Source organism: Heloderma suspectum, chromosome 2 (assembly GCF_057233095.1).
Source record: "Heloderma suspectum isolate Gila_16-S chromosome 2, 16-S_ref, whole genome shotgun sequence".
In the NCBI taxonomy this organism is placed as follows: domain Eukaryota; kingdom Metazoa; phylum Chordata; class Lepidosauria; order Squamata; family Helodermatidae; genus Heloderma; species Heloderma suspectum.
Window position 1 is genome coordinate 230,412,808 of NC_139459.1, and position 18,424 is coordinate 230,431,231.

Sequence of the window (18,424 nt, forward strand, 5' to 3'; positions counted from 1 at the left end):
CCAGATTATATCTGGTCAGAACAAACTGCCTTTGTCTTGAACATTTTTTGAACTACCTGTGGTAGGCTCATTTTTGTAAATATTAAGAGTTTGAGAGATGCCAGATTCTGCACTGGAAGCTGGATTCCAAAGCTGCAGCATGATCACCACCATACATAGTTCTAGGATCCCAACTACACACAGGTACAACAATTTTGTAAAGCACATTGTGACTGGGTTTGGATGACACAATAACCCACAATGGGCTAAATAAGCCATGGTGGTTTATTTAACCCATCATGGGTTATGTCAACTGTAGGGTATTTTTTAATCCGTGATGACTTATTTGGCCAATATAACCCATGGTCTGTCAAGTGGGTTATATACCCCATGGTGGGTTATTGTGTCATCTGTCGGGCACTCTGGGTTAATTGGCTCGCTCGCTTATACGGTTGGGCAGCAAGAGCACTTCAGATCGCTGCTGCCGCTATATTCTTTCCTGGCGTTCTCTGTGGGGTGAAATGCACAACTGAGAGCACTTACAGGCATCCATCCCAGCAATGTCGGGGGTGGGGGGGCAATGCACAATTGCATTTTAGTGCTATAGGAGTATTAAAAGCACTTAAAGGTGTCTGTCTTAGCAATGTGTATGGGGGGGGGATGAGCACTTTTTAGATTTGGAGGGTGCAGTGTTTTTGCTCTTTTTGTGTGACCGCGCGAGGTTTTGATGGTTCATTGTGTGCCTCCTGTCTAGGGGAGGCTGTGTATGATGTTTTGTCCAGATCCTGCAAAATTCCAGAGCTTTACACCTACCACCCCCTTCTGATGCTGGAAGTGCTGAATTAAGCCCCTGTATGTTGTCAATGGGTGAAACAGCACCACTGCTCAGGTGGGAGGACTGCAGCAGGACAGGGGAATGACTCAGATTACGCATAGTAGCTTAATAAGCTGTTCACAGTAGCTTATTAGCCCACAGTAACTTATTAGCCCATTAGGGGCATCATGGACTATTTCAAAAATAAACTACTGTGAGTAGCTTATTAAGCTACCATGGCCTAAACTGACATCCAAACGCGGCCTAACACTGTAGAGGAAACTAACTCCTACAGAGCCTGGAATCTGGTGACCAATATTCCCAGATACCCTCACAAAGTGTTATCCACAAAGCTCACATACAGCCCTCTGTGCCTGATGTTATTTCTAGTTTGCAATTGGCTTCAGACACTTTTTGAAACAAAACAATATTTTGGCTTGGCCTGATGCTGAAAATAAAATCTTGTCACTAAAATGAACCCTGCTAAAGAGTTATTTTAAAAATATTCTCCCAATCACATGGCTGGTTCCATGCTGGATATGGGGTATTCCTGTCTACACTGCAGTTGGAGACTTGCATCCTAAATATGAAAATGCACTTGGCACTGAACAGAGTAGAATCAATAGAGTTAGCCTATCTTGGTCAGTTGTACAGTTCTGCATAGCAGGTACCTAATGGATTCCTGGGGCAACTGGATTTTTCCAAAATGAGCTAAATAACAGTGATGTAAGCCTCCTATCAAACAAGACAGATTAATAGTTTCTTAATTGCTGGTATTCCAAGGCTAGCCTGAGGCCACTAGGCTGGCTCACTAAAACCATGAGAAACTACTAGGCTAGCCCAGAAGGACCAACCAAGAACTGTGGCACAAAACTGCCCAAATCCAAGCCATCTGCTGAACTGCAGCTCTGATATAATAGGATCCTTCTGTATAGATTGTCCTAAACAGTAGATAACTGTTGAAGCCAGCCATTTCTAGCAGACCTAGGCTGCTGATGTCCCTCACATAAAACCTCCCTCTGCCTTCCTGATGTTACAGCAAATGTTGCATCAGTATGGGGAGACAAAATCTCTCCAGGGCCCTCACTTGTGGCATACCTCCTTTCCTCAAAATTAGAAATCACAGCCTGTGTCAGGGAAAAGATGGAATGATTGGGGGGATGGGACAACATCCTACAGCCTTTCTCCTCCATTTTTATTGGGAAAAAAATGGACATGAGGGAAAATTGAAAAGACACTCATAAATTATTTTCTTTTAGAGTGATTGAAGTGCTTAAAATATTGTGTTAGCTAAACCTTACTCTTTCAACATACTTTCTAATCTACAAAACTGGCAATTGTGTCCTGTAGACACAACTCTCAAAGCCTGCATCAGATTCCTCCCACCTTCTGCAGCATGTGAAAGAAAATAGACTGTTAAGAAATGTGCACGCCAAATGATGAAACAAATGATGTTTCATTAACAAGCTAACATGCAAAGGAGTAGAAAAGCTTGTTTTAATCCATGCAAACCTTCAGTTTACTGAAGTCCATGGAGAAAAAAAAGAAGGTACGGAACTGAAATCTATTCACCTTCCGAAATATATTCTGATTGTGATATTTTCAAGGATATATTCTATTTTTCAAATTTAGTTTTATGTGCTTTATAGTATTTTTACCCCACCTTCCACAATAGTCTGCTACATGATCCTTACTGTGTGTACGATAATGACTAAAGAGTTAAATGTTATTAGAGTTTTATGTTCTTATAAAATTAGCTCAATAGCCAGATTTATTGATAGTCTCAAACACTGATCTATTAGACTGCAGAAACTCATTATTTCTTGATTATGTCCTTTGCAGCCAAAGATGGAGAAGCTCCATAAAGTCAGTAAAAACAAGACCTGGAGCTGACGGTGGCTCAGATCATGAGCTGCTTCTTGCAAAATTTCGGCTTAAATTGAAGAACGTCGGGAAAACCACTAAACCGTTCAGGTATGACCTAAATCATATCCCTGATGAATATACAGTGGAGGTGAGGAATAGATTTCAGGGATTAGACCTGATAGACAGAGTGCCTGAGGAACTATGGACAGAGGTCCGTAACATTGTTCAGGAGGCAGCAACGAAATCCGTCCCAAAGAAAAAGAAATGCAAGAAAGCAAAGTGGCTGTCTGATGAGGCTTTACAAGTAGCTCACGAAAGAAGGGAAGCGAAAAGCAAGGGAGAAAGGGGAAGATATACCCAACTGAATGCAGAGTTCCAGAGAATAGCAAGAAGAGACAAGAAGGCCTTCTTAAATGAACAATGCAAAGAAATCGAGGAAAACAACAGAATGGGAAAGACTAGAGATCTCTTCAAGAAAATTGGAGATCTCAAGGGAACGTTTTGTGCAAAGACGGGCATGATCAAGGACAAAGAAGGCAGGGACCTAACAGAAGCAGATGAGATTAAGAAGAGGTGGCAAGAATACACAGAAGAACTATACAGGAAAGATCTGAATGTCCCTGATAGCCATGATAGTGCGGTCACTGAACTTGAGCCGGACATCCTAGAGAGTGAAGTCAAGTGGGCCTTAGGAAGCATTAGTAACAACAAAGCTAGCGGAGATGACAGTATTCCAGCTGAGCTATTTAAAATCCTAAAAGATGATGCTGTTAAAGTGCTGCATTCAATATGCCAACAAATCTGGAACACTCAACAGTGGCCACAAGACTGGAAAAGGTCAGTTTACATTCCAATTCCAAAGAAGGGCAACGCCAAAGAGTGTTCAAACTACGGCACCATTGCGCTCATTTCACATGCCAGCAAGGTGATGCTCAAAATCCTACAAGCTAGGCTTCAGCAGTGTGTGAACCGAGAAGTACCGGAAGTACAAGCTGGGTTTAGAAGAGGCAGAGGAACTAGAGATCAAATCGCCAACATTCGCTGCATCATGGAGAAAGCAAGAGAATTCCAGAAAAACGTCTATTTCTGCTTCATTGACTACGCTAAAGCCTTTGATTGTGTGGATCACAACAAACTGTGGCAAATTCTGAAAGTGATGGGAGTACCAGACCACCTTACCTGTCTCCTGAGAAACCTGTACGAGGGTCAAGAAGCAACAGTAAGAACCAGACATGGAACAACCGATTGGTTCAAAATTGGGAAAGGAGTACGACAAGGCTGCATATTGTCACCCTGCTTATTTAACTTATATGCAGAGTACATCATGAGAAATGCCGGGTTGGATGAATCACAGGTCGGAATTAAGATTGCTGGGAGAATTATCAACAACCTCCGATATGCAGACGATACCACCCTAATGGCAGAAAGCGAAGAGGATCTCAAGAGCCTCTTGTTGAGGGTGAAAGAGGAGAGTGCAAAAGCTGGTTTGAAACTCAACATTAAAAAAACTAAGATCATGTCATCTGGCCCTATCACTTCCTGGCATATAGAAGGGGAAGAAATGGAAGCAGTGACAGATTTTACTTTCTTGGGCTCCAAGATCACCGCAGATGGTGACTGTAGCCATGAAATTAAAAGACGCTTGCTCCTTGGGAGGAAAGCTATGGCAAACCTAGACAGCATAGTAAGAAGCAGAGACATCACCTTGCCGACAAAGGTCCGTCTAATCAAAGCTATGGTTTTCCCAGTAGTAATGTATGGCTGTGAGAGCTGGACTATAAGGAAGGCTGAGCGCCGAAGAATGGATGCTTTCGAACTGTGGTGCTGGAGAAGACTCTTACGAGTGCCCTGGACTGCAAGGAGGTCAAATCAGTCCATCCTAAAGGAAATCAACCCTGAGTGCTCATTGGAAGGACAGATAATGAAGCTGAAGCTCCAATATTTTGGCCACCTAATGCGAAGAGAAAACTCCCTGGAAAAGACCCTGATGCTGGGAAAGACTGAAGGCAAATTGAGAAGGGGACGGCAGAGGATGAGATGGCTAGATAGCATCACGGATGCGGTGAATATGAACTTGGGCACGCTCCGGGAGAGAGCGCAGGACAGGAAGGCCTGGCGTGCTATGGTCCATGGGGTCACGAAGAGTCGGACACGACTGAACGACTGAACAACAACAACAAGCAGTCTGAAAGAAGGGTAATTGCTTGCGGGGTGTTTATTTATCCCATGTCACCCCTACAGGTCTTTTGTATTGTTTCTGGGTAATGCTGACTGTGGAATGGAGACTGTTTCAAAGCCCAAATAATAAAGACTTCCTTTTGTTTATTACACTGTTGATGATTTTGGTTTTAAATTCTATTTTTGGTCTTATTTTTCCAACTGGCAAAAACCTAGATATGCTTAAATATTGTAAGGATCAGCAGTTTGCTGCTCAATCTCTGTGGTATATTTGTAATTATTGATTGAATACAACTAGTACAACTTAGACATTTATCATTTTAAACTTCATAAACATATCAAACAGTACAATTCTAAGTGCTAACATATATCATGATTTTATATTAAAGTAAGTTTTGAACTGATAGAAATGCATGTGTTTAATTTTGTCCTCAAATTTCCTTTTTTCCTGAGGAAAAAGGTGGCACAGAAGCTGTTTTTTCATGGCTCCAATTCCCACCCACCCCTTTGCCCAAGAAGTTATAGATCTCTGTATAGCACACATTTCAGTTCTGACACACATTACTTATTCCACTCAAAGGGCATGCATGAAGAGGACAGCGTCCAACAAAAGACTGGAACTCTTGTTACATGAAACCTATAAATCTAGTTACATGACAAAAACCAATTCAAAGAACAGCCACAAGGTTAGTTTCTCAGCCCCATACCCATGATGGACAACACACATTCATCTCCAAGCATCAGGCAAGCTCATCACAACAAACAGTTGCAGTTACCCATGAAATACGCAGGGAATCTGACCTATCCAGAAAGGAGAGATGGAAACAATTCATATAAAAAACACAAGTTGCACCAGAAGCATTTTCAGAAGTAAAAAAATAAAGTTGAAGCTACCAGTGAATTCTTGGAGCCAATTTAAGAACCAGTCCTTAAGCCCAAAAGAAGGAAATGCTTTCCATATTCCAGCAAACAGCACAACAGCAGCAAAGTTAGAACTGCAAAGAATCAATGCAATTTACTACCTACATGTCTACCTTGCTTTGGGAACATATTTAAACAAAAGGTCTTTCAATTTCCTCTTTGCTGACATTGCACAGGGCCTCTGCCTGCACATGTGCATTCACATTTATTGTATATATTTCTGGTACCAAAGTCAATGGTCTGGGGAGGGCTCACCGAGATTTTTAGCAGTAGTTAGTACAAAGTCAGCAAGACAGTTGTGTCTAGAATTTGAGAAAGTGGTACATTAATGCCAAGCTAATGCAAGGTACAAAGCAGACCTCATGCAATTCTGCCTTGGACTGGGATCCAATGCATGCTCTGCTGATGGCACTCATGCCACAACAGAATTGTGTGCATTCAAACTTGTTCTGAACTGCACTCAAAGCAAGGAACACACCCAACTGTACTCTTTTGGCAAGGATGTACAGAGGAAGAGCTCAAAAAAGACTTTGCACGATGTCATCTCAACCACCGCCCATTTGTCCAGAGGTGAAGCTCTCAGCCTTGAATGACACCACCTCACTAACCAAATTTATTGTCGGATTCAGCCTAAGTTACGAACTCCACCTAAGCTCTCTCAGTTCCAAGCCTCAACAGCAATGACATCACGCTGGCTTCAATAAACTTCCTGTACAAGGAACACTTAACTGGTTGTTCTTGTGACTCAGTCAGCAGCACAGTACTCTTCCCACCAGATCGTTTTGGTGGCCACTCAACTCCAATGCATCACAGGGAGCCAACAGTGCATACAATGCGACTAGCAGAACAGGAGCAAAGCCAGCAATACAGCAACGAGCAAGTTACCTCAGGCAGTCCCACCACCCAACCACAGGCCATTCATAAGGCGGCGGCAGCAGCAGATTGGGTTGGGTCCACAAGCATACGTGGTTGTTTCAGGATCCAGCGACAATTGGGGGCAGGGAGAAGACTACAGGGGCTAGAGAGAGAGAGAAGAGAGAAAGGGGAGGACAAGAAGAAAGGGCATGCCTGAGTTCACTTTCCATGCCATGGCAATCTATAGCCCAGCACTAGCCTGCATGGCAATGTGGTGATGGTGGCCAATTCCCAATTTGGTGTTCAACTCCACAAAAATAGTTCATGGTTGAACTTAACAGAGGGGGAAGAGGAGGGGGACAAGGGGATGCAGCACAGGAAGAGGGACATGATGCAAGGCCATCAAGTGCCAACACCGGGCCAAAAGCAGAAGCAACTGAGAAAAGAGGTGGTCTTTGATGCTTATCTGCAAGCTTCTGGGTCACTTGAATAGCTCATGTCCTTCTGGCCCAAGAAGAGCCTGTATACTTATTTTACGGTATATGTTTCACAGTAGGGTTTTGTTTCCCAGATATACTGTCCTTTCTTTAGTCAGTATATACCTAACTACTGTCTAAAAAGAGAGCTGCAGCTACCTACTATTACTATTTTAACACTTATATTGCTCCACATGTGTTAGTTACTGTACATAACACAGAATTCCTGTCGTCTACATTAAATGGAATATGACAAAATGGAGGGAGAGGTCAGAGATGACAAATGAATAATGAGGATCACACAGAAGGAAGTCTGGTGGTTGCAGAAGTTCAAGCCAATTCAATGAGTCAGGTTTGAGGAAAGCTTTGCTGAAGAGGGTCTTGGGGAGGAATCTGGAGGATGAGAGCCAGGTTGATGCAAATGTAGGGATCAGCACAGTAGAAAGCAGAGAGAAAAGAGTGAAAGACAAATAACGCACGCATGAGATGAGCTTATGCAGAATGGAGTACACAAAGTACATGATGGAAGACTCTGGTGCAGCAACAGAGGGGCATTATAAAATATACATAACCCTTGAATACTTTTGGAGGGTCAACCACACCTTGCATGACACAAAGCAGCCAAGCAAACTGGTACCATGGGAACCTGATTAAGAGTGACCCTTCCCACCTTACAATCTGCTTATTGTTCACAGCACGGCTCAAGATAGTAAATGTGGGTGTTAAGAAGCTTGCCTTAGTTTTTGAAACCATGAAGCAATCATGCTAGGTTTTTTTTTCTGCTGCAGTGGTGGGCTGCAAACTACAGGCCGATGTTCACGTTGGTACTAAGTGCATCTGCAAGCCAATGCGCAAATTTCCAGGATGCAGCATGGTCTGCAAGCTATACAGGGAACACCAATCAGCCAGGAACAAATGTAGCCAACAGAGCTTCTACACAAAATTTCTGAAGAGTGGTTATTCAAGCTTTATCACATCTATATTAGAATGTTCTTATGTGATCTGTGAGGGGCTGCCTTTGAAAAACGGTGAGAGACTGTAATTGGTTCAAAATGGAGATGCTGGAAGCTATTTTGCAGTAACTTCCCTGGCCGACTCCCAGTTCATTTCTAGGACAAACTTGAAGTGCTGGTTTTGACTGTTAAAGCCATAAACAAGCTCAGCCCAAGATACTTTAAGGTCCACCTGACGTACGGTGATGAGATGATGTGGGACAGGACTTCCTCCCTAAGGAACTTCACCTTGCTTACTGGCTCTTAGATGAGCCAGTAAGCCCAACACAGCCCTATTCTGGTGGACTTTTCTGTTGCCCCAGTTAGCTCCTTTTCTTGTTTCTGCTGCTTTGTTTAACGTTTCTGGTAATTAGTATTTATAAGGTGTTTTAAGTTTTGGTATGATTTCATATTGTTTCTAGTATATCTTGCTAGCCATGTTGGAAACTTAGTCAACTGGGGTGGGGGCAGTGTTACAAATATTTTAATAAATAGATTTGTTTTAGGTACACTGATCCCAAACCAAGTTATCACCATGAAAGGCAAAAGTGCATGAAAGAATAGGAACATGGCTGACAGTATACAAATCAATACTTACAAATACAGAAGTTACTAACTGATGGCAGTTAAAGAGTCAGTTGTTCTTCACTTGAAAATCTTATTTTATCTTGGGAGGAACCAAAGCATGAAATGCCACAATAAGCGAAGCACTTCTGACCTTGAGCCCTTCTTACTTTGAAGTGATGTAGCCCTGTATGATAGGAACATTCTCCCCACCCTAGCTTAACACTTGAAGGACCCCTTGTAACTTGCTTTGGGTTGCCATCCCAGCTTCCTAGCAGTACTACAACCTGGAGAATATGAAAGCTGTTCCCATCCTCAGAAGGGGGAAAAATATCCTGTTCTCTGATTTAACAGGGGTGTGTAGATGACGTGCTTCCCAGAGACTGTAGTGTACATCCACAAGAAAGAGGCTCCGTGACCAAAAGGTGGAGAACTTTTGCAATTAGAATGCAACCTTGGCAACCCCCCAAGTATAACCTAAACTTACGCTTTGTCGTAGAATGTCGTATGTCCTGAATGACAGAACTTCATGCCATTGCTGTTGATCATGCTGCTGTTTATGTTCCCTGAAACGTAAGATTTCCGTGATGCCTGGTCCTTTGCAAAGTTTCTACAAGCAGCTAATTTGGATTCCAAGGCCTGAGAAAGGAATGAGAAACAGAGATCTTTATTAAAAGAAATTCACCTTGATGAGTGAATAGAGAAAGCATAATCAACATCAGCAGAGTCAACACAATAAAAAGACTGAGGAATGACTCAGGACCAGACTTCGTGCAGTCAAACATTCGAGACCCGAGTGCTGCGTGACGGAGTGAGCTCCCGTCTTCAGTCCCAGCTTCTGCCAACCTAGCAGTTTGAAAGCAAGAAATTGCAAGTAAATAAATAGGTACTGCTTCAGCGGGAAAGGTAACAGCGTTCCGTGCACCTGGGTGTTCAGTCATGCCGGCCACATGACCACGGAAGCGTCTTCGGACAGCGCTGGCTCTTCGGCTTAGAAATGGAGATGAGCACCACACCCTAGAGTCGGACACGACTGGTTGGGGACACCTTTACCTTTAACCTTTAAGTAAGAGCTACTGAGTTTTAGAGTATGCACTTGAATACGAATTGGTTTTCCAAATACGATGACAGGCCATGTTTCTGCAGCACAGAAATTCCCTAAACAGCAGCCACTCGCTTGTCCTTCAAAAAGTTTAGTGGGAACTGCAATTTGCGCCTTTCAAGAGAACAGCTTGAAAAACTGGAAGCAGTCCTAGAGGTATTTGTTGCAAGGGAAGTAGAAATGTTGGAAAGCAGGTATGCATCAGATTGTAGCCTTAGCAATAGTGCTCTGTTTTATTGTTGTTTTGTTGTAATATTTATTTAATTTAGGTTGTTTTATTGTATTACATATGCATGTTAGTGTAAACTGCTTAGAGATTTTATTATATTAAGCAGCCAGAGATGTAAAATTTCCAGAAATGTTGAAACTGTGGAAAAATACATGTTTTTTTCTGATTTTTTTCCTGGAAAAAATAGAAATTTGGGGGGAAATGGAAAAATAAGCAATACTTATGGGGTTTTTTTTAGTGCTCTTTACAGATCTAAATTCACATTTTTGCTTTAGGACAGCTTTCCCCAACCTGGTGCCCTCTGGATATTTTAGACTTCATCTCCCATCAGCCTCAGGCAGCATGGCCAATGGTCAAGAATGCTGGGCATTGTAGTCCAAAACATCTGGAGGGTACCAAGTTGGAGAAGTCTGCTTTAGGAATATCATGGTTGTTCATAAAATTATCATTATATTTTAAAACTTTTAAAAGGAAACTCAGTTAGTAAATTTGTAAATATTGCCTGAATAAACTATGCTTCAAAAGTTAATACATGGGATATAAATGTAATAAATAAAATAAAAGGTAATTTTATCCCCAAACCAAGATACAGTCAGGGCCAGAAATATTGGAACAAGGATAACTGTTCTGACAGTTGGCCTCTGTACACCACCACATTGAAGTTGAAAGGAAACACACCCAGATGGGAGCGAAGTCAGGACTTTCAGCTGTAATTCAAGGGGTTGCACAAAAGTGGGGCACTAACCATTCAGGAAGGACAGCCAGTGGCATACACACACACCCATCGTTGGTGGCTCATAAGTAATGGAACAAACCAACATCATTTCAAACTTAAGGATCGCCTTTAATACCTGGATGAAAATCCTTTGCAGTCAATGACTGCCTGAAGTCTGGAACCCATGGACATGACCAAATGCAGAGTTCCCTCCCTCGAGATGCTTTGCCAGGCCTTTACTCCAGCTGCCTTCAGCTGCTGCTTGTTTGTGGGTCTTTCTGCCTTCAGTCTTGTCTTCAGTAAGTGAAAAGCAAGCGCTACTGGGCTGAGATCAGGTGACTGACTTGGCCATTGAAGAATATCCCACTACTTTGCCTTGAGAAACTCCTGGGTAGCTTTTGCTGTATGTTTTGGGTTATCCATCTGCAGTATGAAGCGGTGTCCTATCAGTTTGGCAGCATTCGGCTGAATCTGAGCAGAAAGTATAGCCCTATACACTTCAGAATTCATCCTGCTGCTTTTCTCAGCAGTCAGGTCATCAATAAACACCAGGGACCCAGTTCTATTGGCAGCCATACATGCACATGCCATAACACTGCCTCCACCATGTTTGACAGATGATGTGGTATGCTTTGGATCATGAGCTGTTCCTTTTCTTCTCCATACTTTTCTCTTCCCATCATCTGGTACAAGTTAATCTTGGTTTCATCAGTCCAAAGAATCTTATTCCAGAACTGGGCAGGCTTTTTCAGGTGTTTGCTGGCAAAGGCTGATCTGGCCTGTCTGTTTTTGAGCGTTACCAGTGGTTGGCACCTTGTTGTGAAGCCTCTGTATTTACATTTATAAAGCCATCTCTTGACTGTAGATGTTGACAATGACATGCCTACCTCCACAAGAGCGTTCTTGACCTGGCTAGATGTTGTGAAAGGGTTCCTCTTCACCATGAGCAGAAGTCTGCGGTCATCCACTTTAGTTGTCTTCCGTGGTCTGCCAGGCCTTTTGCTGTTGCTGAGCTTGGAAGTTAATTCCTTCTTTTTCAGGATGTTCCAAACTGTTGGACTGGCCACTCCCACTGTTTTTGCTATCTCTCTGATGGGTTTATTTTGTTTCCTCGGCCTAATGATGGCCTCCTTCACTCGCATGGACACCTCTTTGGACCGCATGTTGGGAGTTCCAGCGAACAGCTATTAAATGCAAATGTCACACTCAGAACCACCTCCAGGCCTTTTCTCTGCTTGATTGGTCATGGGGTACCCAGGAAACAGGCCACACCTGGCCATGCAGCTGCTTGTCAGCCATTCGTTCCATTACTTATGAGCCACCAACGATGGGTGTGTGTGTATGCCCCTGGCTGTCCTTCCTGAATGGTTAGTGCCCCACTTTTGTCAAGCCCCTTGAATTACAGCTGGAAGTCCTGACTTTCAACTTCAATGTGGTGGTGTACAGAGGCCAACTGCCAAAACAGTTATCCTTGTTCCAATATTTCTGGCCCTGACTGTATATATAACATATTTTCGATTCCAATTTAATGTCTGACCAGAGGGAACATCAGCAAGTAATCCTTGAAACACCTGAAGCATCCTAGAAGCCAGAAGAAGCAGGAAGACCTGGAGGCAGAGGAAGACTGGTTTACAGCATCTGTTCCTATTTGTAAGGAAGTTTAGGGAAATTCCTAAACCTGATCCTGTTTGTGGGTGGAGCTTAGAGGAATCTGTGAGTGGAGCTTAGAGGAATTCCTTCCTTAGAGGAAGGAAAAGCTATCGAGATTTTATTTAACTGGGAAACACTCAGCTTAGGAATGGTAAGCAACCATATTTAAGAACCTTTAAGTAATGTCAACCTTTTATTTGAAGAGTGACATTTTATTCAGTTTTGTAAATAATTTCTGTTAATGAACTTCTTATTTGTTGTTCATTTTGAAAGGTGGTCTCTTAGTGGTAGAGGCTACTGAGATTCTTTTAGGTAGAGAGGGTTTCTTCTAGTGGAAGCAATTAAAAGGTTTTTATAGCTCAGGCAGCATTGCCTAGTGATGAAATCTGTATTAAAAACTGTGGCAGTGAGTTCTATAGACCCAAGCCTCAACATTCATTAAAAAAAGAAAAGAAACAGGTGGGATAACCCACATGCTGTTCCGTCACATCTGATGACAGTGGTGGGATAACCTACAGAGTTTTCTTTTCACATGTTAGTTTTAGATTAGAACTACATTAATTGACTGCCATAGCATCTAACCAGAACAAGCCCAGAAACACAGGACTCTGTAGAACAAAACCCAAACTGTCAAGAACATGGTGACTCTATTCACATGTTTGGAAACGCAACATGACTTGGAGCATCATTAAATGTCTATCAGTAAAAGATACATTAGATCAATAATTTTAATAAGGAATGGAAGAAATAACTATGCTGAGAATCTTACAGAGATGATAAAAAAAACATTTTCCTCATGGTTTCATTATTTCCAAACATTTTAGTTTTTCGTAAAAAATCCCCCAAAAGTGGTCCTTGGGGAAAAAACTGTTTTTTTCTGAATTTTTCCATGTTTTTTCTGGGCCTTCGCAACTCTGTAAGCAGCATATAATTATTATATATAAAATAATAAATAAGTACACTTGCATCACTTAAACTTTTCTACTTTGTTTACAGTCTTAGAAAGGTCCCTTGACTTCCAGCTCATATCAAAATGTGTAACCAATATGAATGTGTGATTGGATCTAGGAAGAGTCTTAGGTTGTGTTTAAACAAACTTAAGCCTGGAAATCTCCAAGATAGCAAAGGAGTCCTGCATGGTGCAAGTCAATGTTCTTACCCCCACTTTCCTTAGGAGATCACCCACGATGTTGAGAGCAGATATCCTGGCAGACGGAGTAAGGGGGCTGGTACCAAAGCCATTAGGAATAGCTGCAAAAAAACCCCACAAAGGCAACAGGGTAGTCACACAGATTGACAAATGCACGAAATCCAAGCATTCAGGATGGAAAAAAACAGGAAATGGAGGGCATCCCCTCTTCATGATTTTCTGGCCCCAAGAAATGGTTGCCATACCAACTGTCTAGGGTAGCTATACCTTGTCTGAGTCTGGGGGTCAAGAATAATGCAGTCCCATGCATGCCACCCAATCCAGCTTCTCTCAGCAAAATTGAGCTGTTTGATCACTTTCTAAATCAGGGGTAGATAACCTGGTGTCCTCCAGACATTTTGGACTACAACTCCGATAATCCCTGACCACTGGCCATGCTGGCTGGGGATGGTGTGAATTCTAGTCCAAAACATTTGGAGGGCAGCAGGTTGCATTCCCCTGTTCTAGATACAAACCATCAGAACATCTTCCTTTGCAACTCTAAACATAGATCACACTGTACAAACCAAGAATAAGACTAGGCTGATCTGCCTCAGTATATGAATGGGGGGGGGGACGGACGACATATCTCACACCATATATATTTCTGAAGTCCAACTCCCACTGACAGTCCTTTAAATCCTTATGCCACATTCTCCCAATCTATATTACTATTCTATGAGATAGAATTTTGTATTCAGAACTGAGGCAAAGGGGAAATAAGACATATATATACATACAAGGATGGATCTGTTTGCTTATATGGTTTAAAAATTGTTCTCTAATTTCTATTCTGGCTGAAACTGGCACAACATTTCTCAAATAGTAAAACTACAACTATGCAAGAGCTGTGGGCTGCAGTACAGCTGCAGTGTAAATGATGGCTCCAAACTTGGCTCTATATCCATATGCAATGTAAGCAACACAAACATTCACAACATGTGCATGTGTGTCTTCTACCTTTTGGAGAAGGAAAGCTGTTCTCACAGCCTTTACCAACAGGTGTTGCTGGCAGCGAGAGTGAAGCTTGGACAGCTGAATCCATCTTCTCACAGTCGAGGGTTGGGGAACTAGGAGCTGACTTCCGGGTTACTTCCTGTTGTCTTTCCCGTACTGCTAGTTCTTGCCTTAAATCTGAAAATTTGAAGAAAATATTGCAGATGTGTGTGTCCTAGCATTGAAAATACACATCCCCATTCCCATCCCATTCATCCTTCTGTTTGACTCATTCCGTAGACACTCTTATATGTCAGTTCATGTCTCCAAGACACAAAAACTGAACATTGGCTGCAGCTCTGCATGCCTTCATCTCAAAGCCTAAACAGGACACACATCCTTTGCACTAGAGCCTAAGCCAATAATAAGCAATCCCCATTGAGTAAAGTACACAGAAACAGTGTTAATTAATAGCCCTTAAGCACAGGGAAAGTGCCAATCAAATAAACTATCTGTTTCCCTGCCCTCTCTGTAGACTAATGGGGATGCATCTGGCTACAAGCTTTGATGCCAAGAGGGCCAATGTGAATGTGCACCCTGGCAGTCATACATCTGCTTGCCAGTCACAGTCAACTGATTCATGTCTTGAGTGGCATCTTACACTTACTTTGCAGAAAAGGTGCTCTTTTGACAAAATGTCAAAGAACCCAAGTCTATAAAGTGTGTACACACACAATGTCTTGCCAGCTATACCCTCTAAAGAACTGAAATGCTTTACTTGGAACATGTATAGGGCACAGCACTTGGGCCTGACTCAGATTGAGGCTCTGAAGATGGGGAGAGAGTCTAATCCCACTGGTCCCCCATCTGAGCCTAGTTTTTTCTCACTACATTTTTGCAGCCAATCTTGGGCGACAGAGACTGGCTCTTGCTGCCTATGGGCATACAAATATGTGGAGCAGGGCTTCAGGCTCAGACTGTAGGATAAACTACACTAAGAATATTGAACCCCTTTGGCACCATCTCAGAATGCTGCATTCTGCAGTCCTACTAATCTCCAGACTGCTGCAACCCATTTTGAGAAATGTTCTATAAACCAGGGATTTCCCCAGGAAATTACAAGAATACAGATGGGTTTCAAAGTCACTCCCACATCGAATCTTGTCTGCTCCCACTGAGAACATGCGTGCAACAGGGCACACATGTCCCATACACACACTGTCAGTCTGAGTGGGAATATTTATTATATTTGGTTCAATGACGAATAGATCAAGTCTAGACCCTATTCTGGAACATGATACCCACCACAGAAAACAGACAGAACTTTGCCTAGAACCACCCAGAGAGCTTTGGCTACTGGGCGTTACAGAAAAATAAAATAAATAAATAAATAAATAATAAAATAATGATCATGTCTGAAAATGATTCAAATAATTTTGTTTTTGCTGTTTCCATGAAACATTTGCAAGTTTATTAACACTAAATATATTAGATATGGTTTAGAGTTGTGCCTCAGGTTACATCTTTCTTCATTCCTTCACTAGAAGGTGCACCTGCAACCTTTGACAGCCAGACACCATCTTCATTAAGAAACTAAGCAGAAGCTGTAAATTAAGCAGTACCTCTTGCTTCATCCTTCAGCCTTTGTACAGAAACTAGCAGAGATTCCTTGTCATCCAACTCACTTTCCAAAAAGGCATTTCTCTCTATGGCCTGATTTAGCCTTTGTTCAAAGTCTTCCAAGGAAACAATTGTGGCCCTAGAGACAAAAATCCAGAGGATACAGCATTTCGGTATACATTTAATAGACAGATGAGTAGAGTTCAATAACAGACAATGAGAGAACACAAACAAACATATTTGGGAAGATAACCCAGGAGCTAGCTGTGTAGGCTGATGAAGGCAATGCAGAGTGGGATGGCAGATCTCCTTGCCAGTAATAGGTGAACAGTGAATTCACATAGGCTCCAATCCAGCAAGCAATTAGCATATTAACCAGCTAAAAAAAATCCTTCCAAATGAGTAGCTTACTAGACCCACTTCTCAAAGTATCATACCAAACACACACAGGTAAATGGGGTCAGCATTCTTGGTGCTTATGCACAAGGATGTCCTGTGACCTCTGAGAGTAAGACTTCATTTAAAGAAAAACCACTTCAGACACTATTTAGGTTGTAAACTTTGCACCACCAACCAGCTCTGGGGAGCTCCAGAGGAGCAGAAATTGTTGACTACTTTCCCAAGAGCATATTCTGAGTCCTAGTCATTATGCCAGGGAGAAACAGTCAACATCAGCCACAGATTCTACTACACAAATTAGGTGTCAGGCTTTGCTTAACAGGGACTATGCAAGAGTTTGATGTGTAAAGGCTGGGGCTAAGACAAAGGGGAAAGTATGATTCTTGCTTGCCTTTTGTATTAATGCATGACTTCTGGAACAGTTTCAAAATTCATTCATATTTCTTGCTTACCCATGAGGCTACCAAGTGAAAGGTTTTGAAAATCTGATAAAGACTGTGGCTGTTTTAGTTATACAACCAAATCACTATGAACTTGCTGTTTATAGCACACAAGGTTCTTTAGAAGCTACTGGAACAAAAACCTGAGTGACAAGGCAGTATCAAGGGAAGTGCCTGCCTCAAGTAGGGAACTGACTACCATCAACATGATGACCCTTACCTCTTAGCACGCTCGAGGTCATCATTGGATTGCTCTAGCTCTCTCACATATTTATGAAGCTGGTCTTTAATTGCCCGCGTCTGGCTCAAGTCATCTTCCAATAATGACACTTGCTTGTAGTTCTGTGCATACTGATGCTCAAGCTTCTCCTGAAAGCATAATACAGAATTAAGAATTATACTGATTTGAATACACCAAGAGCTTAAAGGTAGTACTTTAATCAAACAAACATTCATATCTGCAGATACAATTAGTGACTTATCTAAACCAGGGGTGGGCAACATGTGCCCCATGTGCACCCCCCTTTCCTTTTTTGTGGCCCCTACTGCCACCAAATTTGCCACTGAAATTCAGTAACACAGCAGCACAAAAGGGCTGTTTTCCTTCATACAAGGAAAAAGCAAACAGCAATTTGCTGATGAAATTGGGCAGTGCAGCAGCAAAAAAGGGCTAGTTTTATAGAAAAATTAACCCTTTTTCCTGCTACATTGTCACACTGCTGAATTTCAGCAGCAAATTTGGTGATGCAGTGGCAGGGTGCAGCCTCTCCATGGATGAGTGGGGGCAACTGGTCTCCAGAAGTTGCCCACTGCTGATCTAAACCCTAGCATAAAGGCAAATGAAGTATCATCCAGCATGACTCGGACATTTTTCTTCTCTGCGACCTTTTCTCCCTTAAGTCTACTGCATTTCTGAAAAACAGAACTACTAAAAACTACCTTTAAAGTTTCCACTTCCTGCTTCAATCTTTGGTTGTCTGCTTGCAAGTCTCGGTTCCTCTGTTCAGCCTGTACCAGCTGGGCTTCCAACTCTGCTTCCAGTTCTCTGCTGCCCTCTTGAAATTCTGCCAGCTCTTCACGGGCCTCCTGGAAACTGTAAGAGGAATGGTGGCGAGGAATGGGGCATTACTCCATCCATGTCCCCATCTTGTCAACGTATTAGTAAGCCCATAATCTCTTTCCTCCATTAAGCCTCAACCAGACTGAACGCATTTATTGCGGCATTAAATGAAGACTGTCATTTGGATATTAATCAGGGCTGTCTTGTGAAAGCATGCTAACAGAATTGTTGCACATTATCTATATGCATCTCTGGTATGAACCAAAGTTTTTTTCCAAACAAAATCCTTTGTTATTCAAAACACTGTCTCTACTGAGATGCTATACTGTTATAACTTAGGAGAGAGATAACTATGTTCCCTAGCAGAAACAAATCCAAAACAGATCTCCTGAAAAACTGAAACAAAGAGCTATTTTGAAACAGTGTTTGTCAAGGCCAG

The 18,424-nt window shown here is 42.2% G+C and overlaps 1 protein-coding gene across 8 annotated transcripts in view; it reads right to left on the minus strand.

Moving 5' to 3' along the window:
- NDEL1 (nudE neurodevelopment protein 1 like 1) overlaps nucleotides 1-18,424 on the minus strand; it is a 166,031-nt gene that overhangs the window by 130,043 nt on the left and 17,564 nt on the right. For all 8 annotated transcript variants that reach the window (XM_084838389.1, XM_084838384.1, XM_084838382.1 and 5 more), the window contains 6 exons: nucleotides 17,865-18,018; nucleotides 17,146-17,294; nucleotides 16,089-16,225; nucleotides 14,491-14,664; nucleotides 13,501-13,592; nucleotides 9,133-9,284 (listed from right to left, as the gene is read on the minus strand). In XM_084838389.1, the coding sequence (XP_084694515.1) occupies nucleotides 9,133-9,284; nucleotides 13,501-13,592; nucleotides 14,491-14,664; nucleotides 16,089-16,225; nucleotides 17,146-17,294; nucleotides 17,865-18,018 (858 nt within the window). The remainder of the gene's footprint in view (nucleotides 1-9,132; nucleotides 9,285-13,500; nucleotides 13,593-14,490; nucleotides 14,665-16,088; nucleotides 16,226-17,145; nucleotides 17,295-17,864; nucleotides 18,019-18,424) is intronic.